This window comes from Lepidochelys kempii, chromosome 10 (genome assembly GCF_965140265.1).
Source record: "Lepidochelys kempii isolate rLepKem1 chromosome 10, rLepKem1.hap2, whole genome shotgun sequence".
Lineage (NCBI taxonomy): Eukaryota > Metazoa > Chordata > Testudines > Cheloniidae > Lepidochelys > Lepidochelys kempii.
The window spans coordinates 76828715-76843610 of NC_133265.1; the positions used below are offsets into that span (position 1 = coordinate 76828715).

Genomic DNA, 14896 nt, shown 5'->3' on the forward strand with positions numbered 1-14896 from the left:
GGCCTTCTTGGCAACAAGGGCACACTGTTGACTCCTATCCAGCTTCTCGTCCACTGTAATCTCCAGGTCCTTTTCTACAGAACTGCCGCTTAGCCAGTCAGTCCCCAGCCTGTAGCGGTGCAGGATAAATTTTATATTATGTTTTCCATTTCACTAGTGAACAGGAAAGTACATATTAAAAAACACTTAATATTTGTAGCCAGCATTCTGCAATTTGGAACTGGATATACTTGGATATTTTGTTCCCACAAATAATGGCCATAGTACTCTGCCTTCTTTGTGATTATGTTTCGCTGTAAAGTAAATGTTTATAATTGAAACAAATTCTTACTCTGAGCAGTGCCTGGCTGCAGTTCTGTCCTAAATCTTGCTTTTCTTTTTAAGGAAAACTGCAACATTAAACAACGTAGTGTGGTTCAGAATATGCCACGAAAGAAACAGACATCAATCCAGGATTGTTCCCAGTGTGCTTTTCTTGAATTTTTCTTCGTTTAAAAACTAACAGAAGGGACCAGTTTTCCTTCACAGAAGAAAAATATTTATTTTAAATGGATACAGCTGGCTTTAAGAAATCAGATACTTTAGGTACCTTTTTAAAAGAAATTATGTTCCCTCAAGCCCCCTTAAAACCTGGCAAGAGCTTCCTACTTGCTGCAGGCAGAATATTTGTTTATCAGTCCCATGACTTAACACTGTAACTCAGGAAGCTTCTGTTTACTTTATTCATTGTACCTCCCAGCTCCCTTTGCAGCAAGCAGCTAGTATTTCAGATACATTTTTCATTTGAGTCATTATAAACACAAATGCTGTCCATGTATGTGCCTCAGGCCAGCAAGACTATTAATGACAGAATTTCTCTCTCTTGATTCTAACTTCAACACCCATCTCAGATCCTTAGATAAGAATATTCATCAGCACTTAGATTAATTTGGGACAGAGATGGCTAGTACTAACCCCTGTGCTCATAAATATAAGTAACTGTCATTTTTATTATTTTCCCTACAAATTTTCTTTAGCATTAATCTTTTAAAATAGGATTATATATTTATATTATATTTAATTGGGGATTGGTCCTGCTTTGAGCAGGGGGTTGGACTAGATGACCTCCTGAGGTCCCTTCCAACCCTGATGTTCTATGATCTGAATTTCCTTCACTTTGCCTCAACTTTTGTGTATTTATATGACAACAGTGCCCTCTAGTGACAAGACAATAGCAGGCAATTCCTTAATTCGACAAATCATTTCAAAAGTTATTTTTCAGTCTTCTATCATTTCCTCCTTTTACCTGCTTAATTTTGTTCTAGTAAATAAATCTAAAAGTATTAACTCTTGTATCTGAGTGTTTGAAAGAGAGAAAAAAACCCTCTCTCTGTATTTTGCTTTAAACCTTTATGTATTTTCCAATGAGTGTTTTATTAATCTGTGATTTGTACCCAGTTACAACAGTACTAATTCTATAACTATCCTCCAGTTAGGTGGGGGGCGGGGAGTGAGACCCAGCTACCTTTTGCATTCAGCACCCTTTGCTTTTCATACCATAATTTCAGCTAGTATCCTTTAAGCCACTCAGGCTGGTCAACACATGCATTATATAGGTGCACCTCCTGGGATGTCAGTGTCTAGGCCTGGGAAAAGTCTAACTTCCTTCAAGTTTGCTGTATGCTGAAAGTTAGCTTATATTTAGGCAATATGTTATGGAGATTTTGCTTATGTTACACACACTTTTTTCTTAGGTATTTTCAATTCTACAACTTCAAAATGTCAATTTCTACTGTCGGGGTTAGCCATGAAAAACAGTTCTCTATTTTTAAAATGGCTACACCAATCAAGAGGTTTTTACTGCAGATTCAAACTGCCCAAAGCTTAGTCTTCATCCACATTTATTGCATGTACTGTAAGGAACCTTTCCACGCATTCAGCATTCACTGTAAACAAGTCTTTGAAAACTATACCCAAAACCTGTGGGCCTCCATTCAATAGACCAGAATACATCAAGAACTTCTTAGGCTCTGTGACAACCATATGTACTCGCACAAGAGCCCTTATTTCAGGATGGAGATGGGAGATCAGAAACATGGCTGACTAGCTACACAGGTAATAAAAATGCCTAAAATTAGCCTACACCAGGTTTGTAGGCCACAGCCTACAAGTTATGCTCCTTTTTCTCGTGAACTCCTAAAATAGCTGGGGGCTTGTTTCCCCTGACTTTTTATTACTGTACAAAATGGAAAACTCTTCACTGACCCATCTAGCTTAAACTAATAAGAGCAAGGACACCCTGTTTAACATTGTCTGCATTGTCTACAGCCAAGCTCTGCGATACAACAGCATTTGCTCCAACCCCTCAGACAGAGACAAACACCTACAAGATCTCTATCAAGCATTCTTACAACTACAATACCCACCTGCAGAAGTGAAAAAACAGATTGATAGAGCCAGAAGAGTTCCCAGAAGTCACCTACTACAGGACAGGCCTAACAAAGAAAATAACAAAACGTCACTAGCCGTCACCTTCAGCCCCCAACTAAAACCCCTCCAACGCATTATTAAGGATCTACAACCTATCCTGAAGGATGACCCAACACTCTCACAAATCTTGGGAGACAGGCCAGTCCTTGCCTACAGACAGCTCCCCAACCTGAAGCAAATACTTACCAGCGACCACATACCACACAACAGAACCACTAACCCAGGAACCTATCCTTGCAACAAAGCCCGTTGCCAACTGTGCCCACATATCTATTCAGGGGACACCATCACAGGGCCTAATAACATCAGCCACACTATCAGAGGCTCATTCACCTGCACATCTACCAATGTGATATATGCCATCATATGCCAGCAATGCCCCTCTGCCATGTACATTGGTCAAACTGGACAGTCTCTACGTAAAAGAGTAAATGGACACAAATCGGACGTCAAGAATTGTAACATTCATAAACCAGTCGGAGAACACTTCAATCTCTTTGGTCACGCAATTACAGACATGAAAGTTGCGATATTACAACAAAAAAACTTCAAATCCAGACTCCAGCGAGAGACTGTTGAATTGGAATTCATTTGCAAATTGGATACAATTAACTTAGGCTTGAATAGAGACTGGGAGTGGCTAAGTCATTATGCAAGATAACCTATTTCCCCTTTTTTTTCCTACCCACCCCTGCAGTTCTTGTTAAACCCTGGATTTGTGCTGGAAATGGCTCACCTTGATTATCATACACATTGTAAGGAGAGTGGTCACTTTAGATAAGCTATTACCAGCAGGAGAGTGGGTTTGTGGGGGGGGGAGAAAACCTGGATTTGTGCTGGAAATGGCCCAACTTGATTATCATATACATTGTAAGGAGAGTGATCACTTTAGATAAGCTATTACCAGCAGGAGAGTGGGATGGGAGAAGGTATTGTTTCATGCTTTGTGTGTATAAAAAGATCTTCTACACTTTCCACACTATGCATCCAATGAAGTGAGCTGTAGCTCACGAAAGCTTATGCTCAAATAAACTGGTTAGTCTCTAAGATGCCACAAGTCCTCCTTTTCTTTTTGCGGATACAGACTAACACGGCTGCTACTCTGAACTCTGAAACCTGTTTAACCTGAAACGTAGTGCTTGAAACAGCTCGCTGTATAGACAAAGCGACTGCCGGCTAGTCCATGACGGGTACCACAGCTGCCAGCCCAGCAACGGTATGCTCAAGATGCCTTTAGGCCGAGTCGGCCACTGAAGGTTGCTGGCAGGTTGGACTGTGGGGCTGAACATAACTTTTGCTATCACTATTGAGCAAAGACTGTTACTGAGGAATAACCGACCTAAGGCCCAGTTCCTGCAGAGAGCTCTGGCCTGACTAGGTACCTCCATGGAGCCCTAATGAAGTCACAGGGCCTCCATGCAAAGGCTGACCCTTGCCTCTATGGTGCTCACAGCAGGCTAAGACCCTCGGTCATTCTAGCTCAATACCGTCATTGATAAAAGTAAAGTGAAATGGAGGTATCAAGTGTCCTGGTTAGTTTTAACAGTGCCATGTACTATAGCTAGTCTATCAAGCTATAAAGTCAGATGTAGGGTTAAGTATGCAAGGCTCACTCAGTTCTGCCAGAGAATGAAAAACGTTGTTTTAAGTTGTTGGGGGGGGGGAATTGCTCAGTCTATACAAAATGTGTCTTCTCCTCAGCTATAAGACTGCATCATTCCAATCAATAACCCACACAATATTTAAGAGCACACACATTGATGTGTCTGCCTAGTTCAGATTTTTAGTCAAGGCCACTCTTGAGAGGCACCTAAACGCAGTGCCAAATGTCTGTTGCACTTGTAAGCTACAAAACATCTTTATTCATTCAGAGAAAACATGTTACCCTATGGTTCAGTCAAGATCATTAGCTCACTTAAAAAAAAAAAAAAAAAAAATTAGCCCCCTGAATCCAGTACAGTCAGAGTTACTGGTTTATGGGCATCAGTGTTGGGAGGTGAGGCAGTACTGGGCTGTATCTTCCATGTGTGGGTTTCCACAACTGGTAGGTGCTGTGACATTGTTCCCCCCAATTCATGAGCTGAGCTATTTGAGGCAAAGGTATTGTTTGAGGTATGGGCTGCCGCCCCAGTCTGTTGTGTTTTAAAATAGACAATATAAAATACCGGCAAGACTATTCCTATCAGGAGCATAATAAAAACTGCATTCCACCACTGGATTCCACAGTCTGCACCATTATTGGGCTCCTTTTGCCCCACTGAACTGGATGGTGGGCAGTTTGGTGCTTCTATGCAATAATCTGCATTTAAATGGACTTTTGATTGCACTACATCCTCAATGGTCTGGTCAACCCCCTTAAAGTAGTCAGTCAGGTATCTGCTTTCAGAATAGTTGCTACCGGTGGCTCCATCATCAGGTTCTCGTAGTTCAATCAGCGTCATTCCAGCCTGGGAAGGTGCATTCTGAGGAGGTTTTAATTCTTTGCTGGTCTCTGTTAACACCCCATGAGCCTTGACTGGAATCTTGATAGACTTCAGAGCATACAAGTCCTGCTCACAGATGAAGTTGTTGACACGTTTGATATCTGCAACCTATGGAATTCAGAAAGGAGAAACACATTAACCTAAGGCATCACAATCCTTTACCAATATTGACTCAAGAACAAACCAGGAAAATTCAACTGTGAAAACAAACACTGACTGAAACCTACTATGGGGAGTCTGGCTCACACTGTTCTTGTAGCCCTGACTCTGGCAGTCAGAGATTTCCTAACAAGCTTAAGACCCCAATGAATCTTATAAGTTACAGTCCTTCACATATTGAAAGTTGAAATCTTCAGGACACGTTCAGTAGTGTCTCTAATGGACCATCAGTTGTATTTTGTCTTCAGCTTTGTCATTTCCATCCCTAGGTTTTCTGCTGTTCCTGTCTTAACTCAGCTGGGGAAATCTTTGGAACAACAGGCCCCGACGTTTACAAGTATTTAAGTATTGCTGTTCTCAGTGCTGCGATGTTTAACTGATTCAGGAGCCTACATCTCATCTTCAAAAATGATGTCTGCGCTTTGACTGTCAAGGGGATTTTGGCTCCTAGGGCTAGATTCACAAAAAGACTTAGTAGGGCCTGATTCTGGGAGTTAGGCACCTGAGATTTACAAATATCTTGTGTAAATGCCCCCCAAACCCTGTAGTTGCCTAAACAGTAAACATTGCCCATCAATACTACCAAAGTTATAAGAAGGATCCAAAATCGGCCCTGAATAGAATTCAGCCCTGGTTACAGCCTGGGAAACAAAACACTGGGGTTGAGTTACTGGGTGTCATTGTAGGAGGCAGTATTCACACTGTGGAACCTTGGACTCCTCGGGACATCATGTGAGAGATGAAAAGGCAACAAAGTAAAGCACAAGTGTAGCCTAATGTGATGTTCAGCTTTTCAATGCACAAGCCTGAGACTTGGGCCTTAGGCAGCAAGAAAAGATGACTCGCAAAAGGTGAATGCTCTGCCTGAGAAAGCATTAGTGTCAAGTTTCCAGGAACACCATCAAACCTGAGTTAGGGGAGGCTTACAAAGGTGCCTCAAGATAACAAGTGGGGGGAGCAGAGAAAGGGCAGGACAGGCCAGAAGGGCACTGTAACAAATTAACCAACTGCAATAAACCCAGCAGCAGAAATTACTGCACTCGGGACAGTACTTCCCAGGTTTTATTTTCTTAGCATTTAGGCACATTACTGCACTAACACCTGTCTGTGCATTTGGCACTGAAAATCAATCTAAGAACTCAGTAAATTTCTCTTTAAAAACAACATTTTTCTTTTTGAATGAGCCAATATGCACCATCAGCTGCATCTTCATTGTCTGATCAAGGTACAGACTAATTTTTAAACAACAATATGTAAATACAATTCAGGGAGCCCTCCAGCAGCTTCACAACAGCTGCAGCAGGAGTCCCTTTGTCAGTGCAGTGGATGCTCAATGGCCACTTGAAGACTTTTTCTTTGCCAGTTGGCTGACAGCCAGCACTGGAGCCACAAGCCAGCAATCAGCACAGGTAAGGTGGCAGCTGGCCTCAGCAGGGAAGGAGGAAAAGGAGATGAGAATGCAGGATACACACTTCTCTATTCACTTTCTCCACACCATTCATGATTTTAGAGACTATCAGATCCCTCTGAGTAGTCTCTTTTCCAAGGTAAACAGCCCTAATCTTTTAGGCTCTCCCTGTATAGAAGCCGTTCTATACCCTTGAACATCTTTGTTGTCCTCTGATACTTTTCCAGTTCCACTATATCCTTTTTGAAATGGGGCTTTTGAGGACCAGTATTCAAGGTGTGGCTGCAGCATGGATTTATACAATGTCATTATGATATTTTCTGCCTTATTTTCATCCCTTTCCTAAGACTTCCTAACATTCTGTTAGCCTTTTTGATCACTGCTGCACATTAAGCAGAAGTTTTTAAAGAACTAGCCACAGTGACTCAAAGATCTCTTTCTTGGTGGTAACTGCTAATTTGGAACCTTTCAGTATATATGTATAGTTCCAATATTTTTTTCTAATGTCCATTACTTTGCACTTATCAACACTGAATTTCATCTGCCATTTTGTTGCCCAGTCACCCAGCTTTATGAGATCCCTCTGTAATCACAGTATATTGTTCTGTTTGCTTAACCGAGTGTAAGCTCCTTACGATCAGCGCTCGTTTCCCTTTTTCAGTTCAGATGTTGTCCTCCCTCAACAAATTAATAATAATTGTGAGTTACCTGAGAGCTGTAACACACTTAGTCATCCAAATTATACAGGAATCCAGGTCATGCTGGCTGTGGGGGTGAAAACATTTTCCTTGTGTTATTAATTACAAGACTCACTGCACCCTGCATCACCTTGGTTTATACCCGGGTATCAATAAATACAGGACACACACAGAAGAAGTTGCCTTTCTGTGTCAGAGAAGTGGAGCTTCTTTCTGTATGCACAGAAATAAGCTACACATAACATATCCCTAAACACAAGTGCTTACAAAATGAACACACATGAAAATAAGACGAAGGGAAGAAACTAAAGCAGCTGCATCATCTAGCTGCAGCTCTTACTTTACAACCATACTGCAGGGCTAGCTTGTTAATGTTATCGCCCTCGGTGAGCTCTCGTTCCAGTAGCACCACATCCCCAGCTCTCTCTGGGGAAGAATTGCTTCTCTGCTGCTCCTTGCCCCTTGGACGTAATTCCATGAAGTCAGATTCCTCCTCTGATGACTCATCCGGATCTGATCGGCCATTTCTAAACAAATAAACGTGGCTGCTTGGATAATTGTGGACAGTGACGGGAGCCTGGAAAGATCTGGTTAGTCGCTCATAGAGCCTCATGTTTTATACTAGAGCCTGTAAAAGAAAACAGACATTTTAGCTGTACTGATCATAAAACAACACGTTTATTCACCACAATGCAGAACAGTGACAACAGACCAAAAGCACAACACCCTGACAATATACACACACAAGTAAGCCAGTACATATCTGATGCACTGGTCTAATCACCAGAATGCTCTGCAATGTGCCTCACTTTTCAACAATTGCACTGACAGTGGCATTTGTATCCACTTCAGCAAGGGAGGCAGTCACTGTTGCACCCTGGGAAGCCTAGAATGTTTCTTCATTGGCAGAAAAAACTTTGCATGATGCTACCGTGCTCATTTTAATAGGGGTTCATTCCAGAAATTCTAGTTTAGCACTATTGCAAATAAGTCAGAGCTGAAAGAAAGATCATGCTGACCTTGTGGATCCATCCCAGGAGCTGGGTGTCTTTGGTTATGATAAAATTTTGGTATTCCAGAACCTAAGGCTGGTTTGCTACTGCCCTGATGTTAGAATACAGCCCAATGCACCTTTTTGCATGGTTATTTTGTAAGTCCTTGGTTGCTGCTCTTAGTCACAGAATTCTGAGTGTTGGTTTTCTATGCTGTATGTAGGATGTAAGTTTACTTTTTTGTTTGTTCTTTCAGCCACAATGAGTTTTGTGTATCATTTCTCCCCACAGTGTAAGAATTTGTCCCTGCCCTCTCAAAAAATGGTATGTGTATGTTTAGTGTGATCCACAACTGTTTGAGATTGCTGTTATGTCTCAGCCTCTGCCTGCATGAAGCATTGGAACTTGAGCCCTTGTGGTAAGAACAGGGGCCCCAATCCTGCTGAGTTTGTTTATTTCCAGGGCATTAAAGCCGTGATTTCCCGTCTGGCATTTAATACAGACAAAGCAGGCTGTGACTCCCACATTGGTTCCAGCAGGGCTGTGTGGGAGCAACTGAGAGCACAAGGTGTGACTGCAGTGGACTTCAGCCCAGTCTCTTGAGCTGACTGCTGCTAGCCACTTAAGAGGGAAGTCATCTTCCAGGAACTAGCAGAAGAAGCTACCACACTGAAGGCTGCAGCTGGGGATGGCTCTGGAGAGGATTCAAAGGGACTGGTTAATGGGGTGCACAGCAGAGGCCGAGTGGAGCCAGGACCCACTGTCGAGGCAGTGATTTCGAGCAGTGCCTTGTCAGCAAGCGGGCACCCACTGCCCGAGGCAGTTGTGTCCCGCCCCCACATAGTAAAAAGAGCAAGTGCCCCCTCCCCCCCAGCTGCTGGAGCCTTAAGCCATTGACAAGTCTGCTTAGGCCGAGCGCTGGCGCTGCCTGCAGCCGGGGGGGGGACACGGGGGAGAGTCACCGCGAGCCCAGCCGCCCCCGGGCGTGGAGTCCCCGCGAGCCCGGCTCCAGGGAGGGGGGGGAACCCCGCGAGCCCAGCCCGGGGGCGGGGGTAAGGGGGGGGGGGAAGTCCCCGCGAGCCCGGCTCCAGGGAGGGGGGGAACCCCGCGAGCCCAGCCCGGGGGCGGGGGTGTCGGGGGGAGTCCCCGCGAGCCCGGCTCCAGGGAGGGGGGGGAACCCCGCGAGCCCGGCTCCAGGGAGGGGGGGAACCCCGCGAGCCCAGCCCGGGGGCGGGGGTAAGGGGGGGGGAAGTCCCCGCGAGCCCGGCTCCAGGGAGGTGGGGGAACCCCGCGAGCCCAGCCCGGGGGCGGGGGTAAGGGGGGGGGGAAGTCCCCGCGAGCCCGGCTCCAGGGATGGGGGGGGGGGACCCCGCGAGCCCAGCCCGGGGGTAAGGGGGGGGGAAGTCCCCGCGAGCCCGGCTTCAGGGAGGGGGGGGAACCCCGCGAGCCCGGCTCCAGGGAGGGGGGGGAACCCCGCGAGCCCAGCCCGGGGGCGGGGGTAAGGGGGGGGGGAAGTCCCCGCGAGCCCGGCTCCAGGGAGGTGGGGGAACCCCGCGAGCCCAGCCCGGGGGCGGGGGGAAGGGGGGGAAGTCCCCGCGAGCCCGGCTCCAGGGATGGGGGGAGGGACCCCGCGAGCCCAGCCCGGGGGTAAGGGGGGGGGGAAGTCCCCGCGAGCCCGGCTCCAGGGAGGGGGGGGAGTCCCCGCGAGCCCAGCCCGGGCGGGGGTGTCGGGGGGGAGTCCCCGCGAGCCCGGCTCCAGGGATGGGGGGGGGAGTCCCCGCGAGCCCAGCCCGGGGGCGGGGGGAAGGGGGGGGGGAAGTCCCCGCGAGCCCGGCTCCAGGGATGGGGGGGGGGACCCCGCGAGCCCAGCCCGGGGGTAAGGGGGGGGGAAGTCCCCGCGAGCCCGGCTTCAGGGAGGGGGGGGAACCCCGCGAGCCCGGCTCCAGGGAGGGGGGGGAACCCCGCGAGCCCAGCCCGGGGGCGGGGGTAAGGGGGGGGGGGAAGTCCCCGCGAGCCCGGCTCCAGGGAGGTGGGGGAACCCCGCGAGCCCAGCCCGGGGGCGGGGGGAAGGGGGGGAAGTCCCCGCGAGCCCGGCTCCAGGGATGGGGGGAGGGACCCCGCGAGCCCAGCCCGGGGGTAAGGGGGGGGGGAAGTCCCCGCGAGCCCGGCTCCAGGGAGGGGGGGGAGTCCCCGCGAGCCCAGCCCGGGCGGGGGTGTCGGGGGGGGAGTCCCCGCGAGCCCGGCTCCAGGGATGGGGGGGGGAGTCCCCGCGAGCCCAGCCCGGGGGCGGGGGGAAGGGGGGGGGAAGTCCCCGCGAGCCCGGCTCCAGGGAGGGGGGGGACCCCGCGAGCCCAGCCCGGGGGCGGGGGGGAAGTCCCCGCGAGCCCGGCTCCAGGGAGGGGGGGGACCCCGCGAGCCCAGCCCGGGGGCGGGGGGGAAGTCCCCGCGAGCCCGGCTCCAGGGAGGGGGGGAACCCCGCGAGCCCAGCCCGGGGGTGTCGGGGGGGAGTCCCCGCGAGCCCGGCTCCAGGGAGGGGGAACCCCGCGAGCCCGGCCCCGTACCCGAGCGGGGACCGGGCTCCCCCAGCACAGACCTCAGTAACCCTCGGCTCCTCCGCTCTCCGGCCCTCAGCCGCCACATCCACCCTCACTGTCTGCCCCGCCACCCGTACTGATTGGCTGGTTCCGCCCAAGGCAGGGGACAAGGGCACACAGCGACCAATCGGCAGCGCGGATGGGCGGGGCCGCTGGGGAGGGCGGGTTAGGTTGAGCGGTCAGCGCGGGGCCGGGGCGGGCGGGGCAGAGTTAAAGGGCCAGCGTCCCTTTGCCTCCCCCACCCCTCCCGAGAGGCCCAGGGAGGGACAATGGGCTTCCCAGGGTCCCTGTGTCCAGGGCTTGGTCTGGCACTGCCCCCCCTCCCCCACCTGCGGGCAGCTGCCCCCCAGCCGAGCTCAGCCCAGGGCACTGGTGGGGCAGGGGCTAGTAGCCTGGGGCCAGCCCCCATCCTGGGGGCTTGGGGGGGCGGATTTAGGCCCCACCACCACGGGCCGGACTTGGCGACTGGAGAAACCAGCCCTCGGAGCGAAACACACCGAGCTGCCCTGCCAGGGGTACGTGCCACGCCCAGCCCAGGGGCGAGTGGCAGAAGCGAGTTACCCATGGTCACACAGCCTCCGTAAGGGCCCCCACGGGCCCTGCCGTCCGGGCCCCCCGTGCTCGCCCAGGCGCCATCCCAGAGCGGTGACTCGAGCCCAGGCGTGCTGAGGCCGAGGGTCCTGCTGCGTCCCTAGCGCGCTCGTCTTCCCAGAGCTGGAACGCTCGTTAGGGTGGCCGGGGCCCAGTTTTGAACTGGAAAGTCCAGTTGAAAAGGGCCCCCCCCCCCCGACAGCATCTGGTCAGATCTACTGACCGGACACCCAGTGTCCGGCTACTGCAGGGGAGGCCCCGCGTCATCATCCTCGCCAGCCCCTACCCTGCCTGGGTTAGGTGGCTGCAGCTTCCAGGTGGGGGGGAATGGGAGGGGAAAAGCAGCAAGTGACAGGGTTTCGGGGGGGAATGGGCAGGGAAGAGGTGGGGCAGGAGAGGCTTCGGCCCGCCTGCTGTAGTGTCCTGTTTTTAAATATTACCAAGTTGGCAACCCTAGCTCTCATTCCTAACCCTCTTCCCGCCTCTCAATTCTAATTGTCAGAGCATAATGTTCTTCTGAGGCAAAACCATGATTTGATGTCAGTTGGAGGCTTTGACAAAGGCTCAGGGATGGGCTCAGAGGTCCCCCTCATCCGCCAGGATTTGGCATCTCCAGCACTTTACCTGGGGCTACATTCAAGGACCTTTGGAAGCGCTAGGCCAAGCATAGTGCAGATGCACATTACGGAACAGTGAAGACACTAGTGCATTATAGATTACACTGGTTTCTGGATGCAATTCAAGGTGTTGAACCCCATATTCCAAGTGTCCCTAAACCTTCAACTGCCACAAACTGGCACTGGATGACAGGTGATGGACCATGTGAAATAGCTCTGTTCTGTATATTCCTGCTGAAGCTTTGATGCTGTCACACGACAGGATACTGGGCTAGATGGACTACTGGTCTGACCCACTATGGCCTTTCTTATGTTGTCCAGTAGGTGAGATCAGCTAGACTGCTCACGTTGACAGCTCCTAAGTCTCTGTTTTGGGCACTTGGTGTCATTGATTCTGGAATTTGCTTCCATCTTAAAATAACTTGTGATTTTGCTCTTTGTGGATGTGCAATCTAACAGATCTTTTCAGTCATTTATGTGACATTAAGAGACAACGGAAAAAGAAAGAACAAAAATAGAGGGCCCAGGAGGGAGCAGGGCCAGTGTGTATGTTATCTGTAATGGTCTGTACTGAAATGAACACAAAATGGCTGAGAGTCTCAGCTGATAGCGGAGTCCTATAAAGAGACATTTAAAGGGGAAGAACAGATATAGTAATAAAAGTTACATAGCTACGTACACGGTGAAGAGCAGTGATGAACGAGTGCAGTCTAACACTAATCCCTTTACAACTGCATACTCGCCCTCCATTTGCCATCCCGCTCAGACGCTGATTTGCCCTCCTGACTTGCAGCACGGCCTTTTTGTAACAAGTGGTGTGCAATGCCCAACCCCCCCCCCCCGCCCTTTCCTTTGCGTTATTTCAGTATTAGCGTTGGATGCTGGAGTCAGGGCTGTTGAATGTGCTTCCTTCCTGTCCCTCCTCCAGCTGCTCCTAAACTAGAATTAATAGGTACGGCCACAGGAGGTGTGGGCTGAGCAGCTGCAGCTCACCAAGGCCAAATTCTTGTTCCCGCGGTGCCAACTCCCCTTCTCTCTCCCACTCGCGGCTCTTAACTGGCTCCAGCTGCAGCCAGGCTAGTGCCTGCGGTTGGGGGAGCTGATGAGGTGTGTTCTGCACTGGTATGTTTCCTTTGGCGCACCCTGAACCCATGGCTTATGTTTCAAAAACAAGCTCAGTACAAATCCTTAACACGCTCCACATGCAAGGCACCCCCTTTTGGGGTAGGGATAGACTAGAAATAGGGCCCCGGAGTCAGTTGCAATGTACAGGCATGTCCCGCATTTACACACGCAGCTCAGTGCCAAGACGCCCTTGTGTGAGGCCTGTGGGTTTCTTCAAAAGCATGAGTAATCTGTGTGTACCCTCTTTGCCCTGAAATGAGTCTAGGTTGCATCACAGGCCTCCTAGAAACAGTTAATTCCTTTCAGCTGTGCACTTGCTCAGCCAATGATGCACATAACAGCTCTGCTAGGGGCCTGGATTCCACAAGCACAGAGGCTGCATTCTTTTCCGAGAGGGAAGCTCTTGCTTAGAGCTAACTCAGCTCAGTGACGGCTGCTGTAGAAAAACCTAAGGGAGATAGACAGAAGTAACCTCAAAAAGCTGGTTTTAACAGCACATGCCCTGCTAGTTCTGCCCCCTGCTCTTTTTGAAAGCCAAATGCTTGGGAATCACCTCATGGATAATGATGCAACCCCTGATGCTCCAGCGGGGTAAGACAGGGAAGGATGGTTCTTCCCTAGCTAATGAGCTAGTGATGAAATGTAAAAGGGCTGAGCAATGAGCACCCAGGCCCAGATCCTCAAACTATTTAGGGAACCTAATTCCTAGTGACTGCAATGGGAGTTAAATAGCTTTGAGGATCTGAGCTACAAACACCTCCACTTGGGTAAAAAGCATCATAACAGATATCAGCTAGGATGAATTAGGCCCCTCTCCAACATGATTGGTTGAAGAGGAGAAGAGACGGAGATCCCTGCAGCATCAATGTAGAGACAAAAGAGTGGGAGATTCTCATCACATATTGGGGTGGAAGAAGCCATCCCCAGGCTCCAGACAATTGTTGGTGTGTGTTTTATTATAATTTATTAACAATCATTGCTGCCCCATCACTCACCCTCTCATTAGAGCCATGGATGGAGGCTGTCATAGGTTTAATATCTTCTGTACACTGCATGGAGCCAGAAGGAGAGCTACAAACGGAGGCAGCAAGCTGGAGTTTTGGAGGGAATGTAGAGGCTTTTCTTCCAGGTTCAGTGCTATGTGTGATATCAAGATGACCAGTGATGGAACAGTGATGGTGACCTGAAGTGGATTTTATGTCATGTTCTCTTTCCTGCCTGAAGCGAGAAAGGATTTTATGTGCATGAACTACAAGTTGGTGGCTCTGCTCGAGGAGAAGATTCTTAGATTGGAGGGGCAAGTTGAGACACTACTAAGAATCAGAGAAGTTGAGGAATTCCTAGGGAGCCAAGTTTGGGAAACACCAATATCTCAGTTTCAGGGAAGAATGGAGCTGGCCACCAAGGAATTGAAGAGAGAGGAAGCCTGGCAGTTGTTAACCCCCACAGGCTAGAGGTCACAGCAGCATTCTGCATGGCTGGAGACAGATGAGGATAGGCAGGCTGCGGCCACAGAGAGAAGAGCACTGGGAGGAATCCACACAGCTAGAAGTTTCAAATCAATACCAGGTTCTCAATGTGGAAACATTGGAAGATACCTCAAGATCCAGCAGGCCCAAGAGAATAGAGATATATACAGGGCACACATGTGGATAGCAGCTCAGTGCAACCTATGAAAATCAGGCTTACCCACAAAGAGTTCTCCAACCATCCGAGGAAGACATCTGATCCTTATTGAAGATTCAATACTCAGAAGAACT

The 14896-nt window shown here is 49.8% G+C and overlaps 1 protein-coding gene across 3 annotated transcripts; it reads right to left on the bottom strand.

The window, feature by feature from the left end:
* Positions 1 to 2806: 2806 nt before the first annotated feature.
* On the bottom strand, positions 2807 to 10876 carry LYSMD4 (LysM domain containing 4). 3 transcript variants are annotated; one of them, XM_073304270.1, is made up of 3 exons: positions 10803 to 10876; positions 7558 to 7845; positions 2807 to 5060 (listed from the first exon to the last, which is right to left on the bottom strand). In XM_073304270.1, exons 2-3 carry the CDS (start codon positions 7828 to 7830, stop codon positions 4407 to 4409), a joined length of 927 nt encoding a protein of 308 aa, XP_073160371.1. In that variant the 5' UTR covers positions 7831 to 7845; positions 10803 to 10876; the 3' UTR covers positions 2807 to 4406. The 3 variants fall into 3 exon arrangements, with proteins under 3 accessions (XP_073160371.1, XP_073160373.1, XP_073160372.1); XM_073304272.1 differs by having other exon boundaries at positions 7558 to 7744; positions 10803 to 10869; XM_073304271.1 differs by lacking the exon at positions 10803 to 10876 and adding an exon at positions 10771 to 10788.
* Positions 10877 to 14896: the final 4020 nt, after the last annotated feature.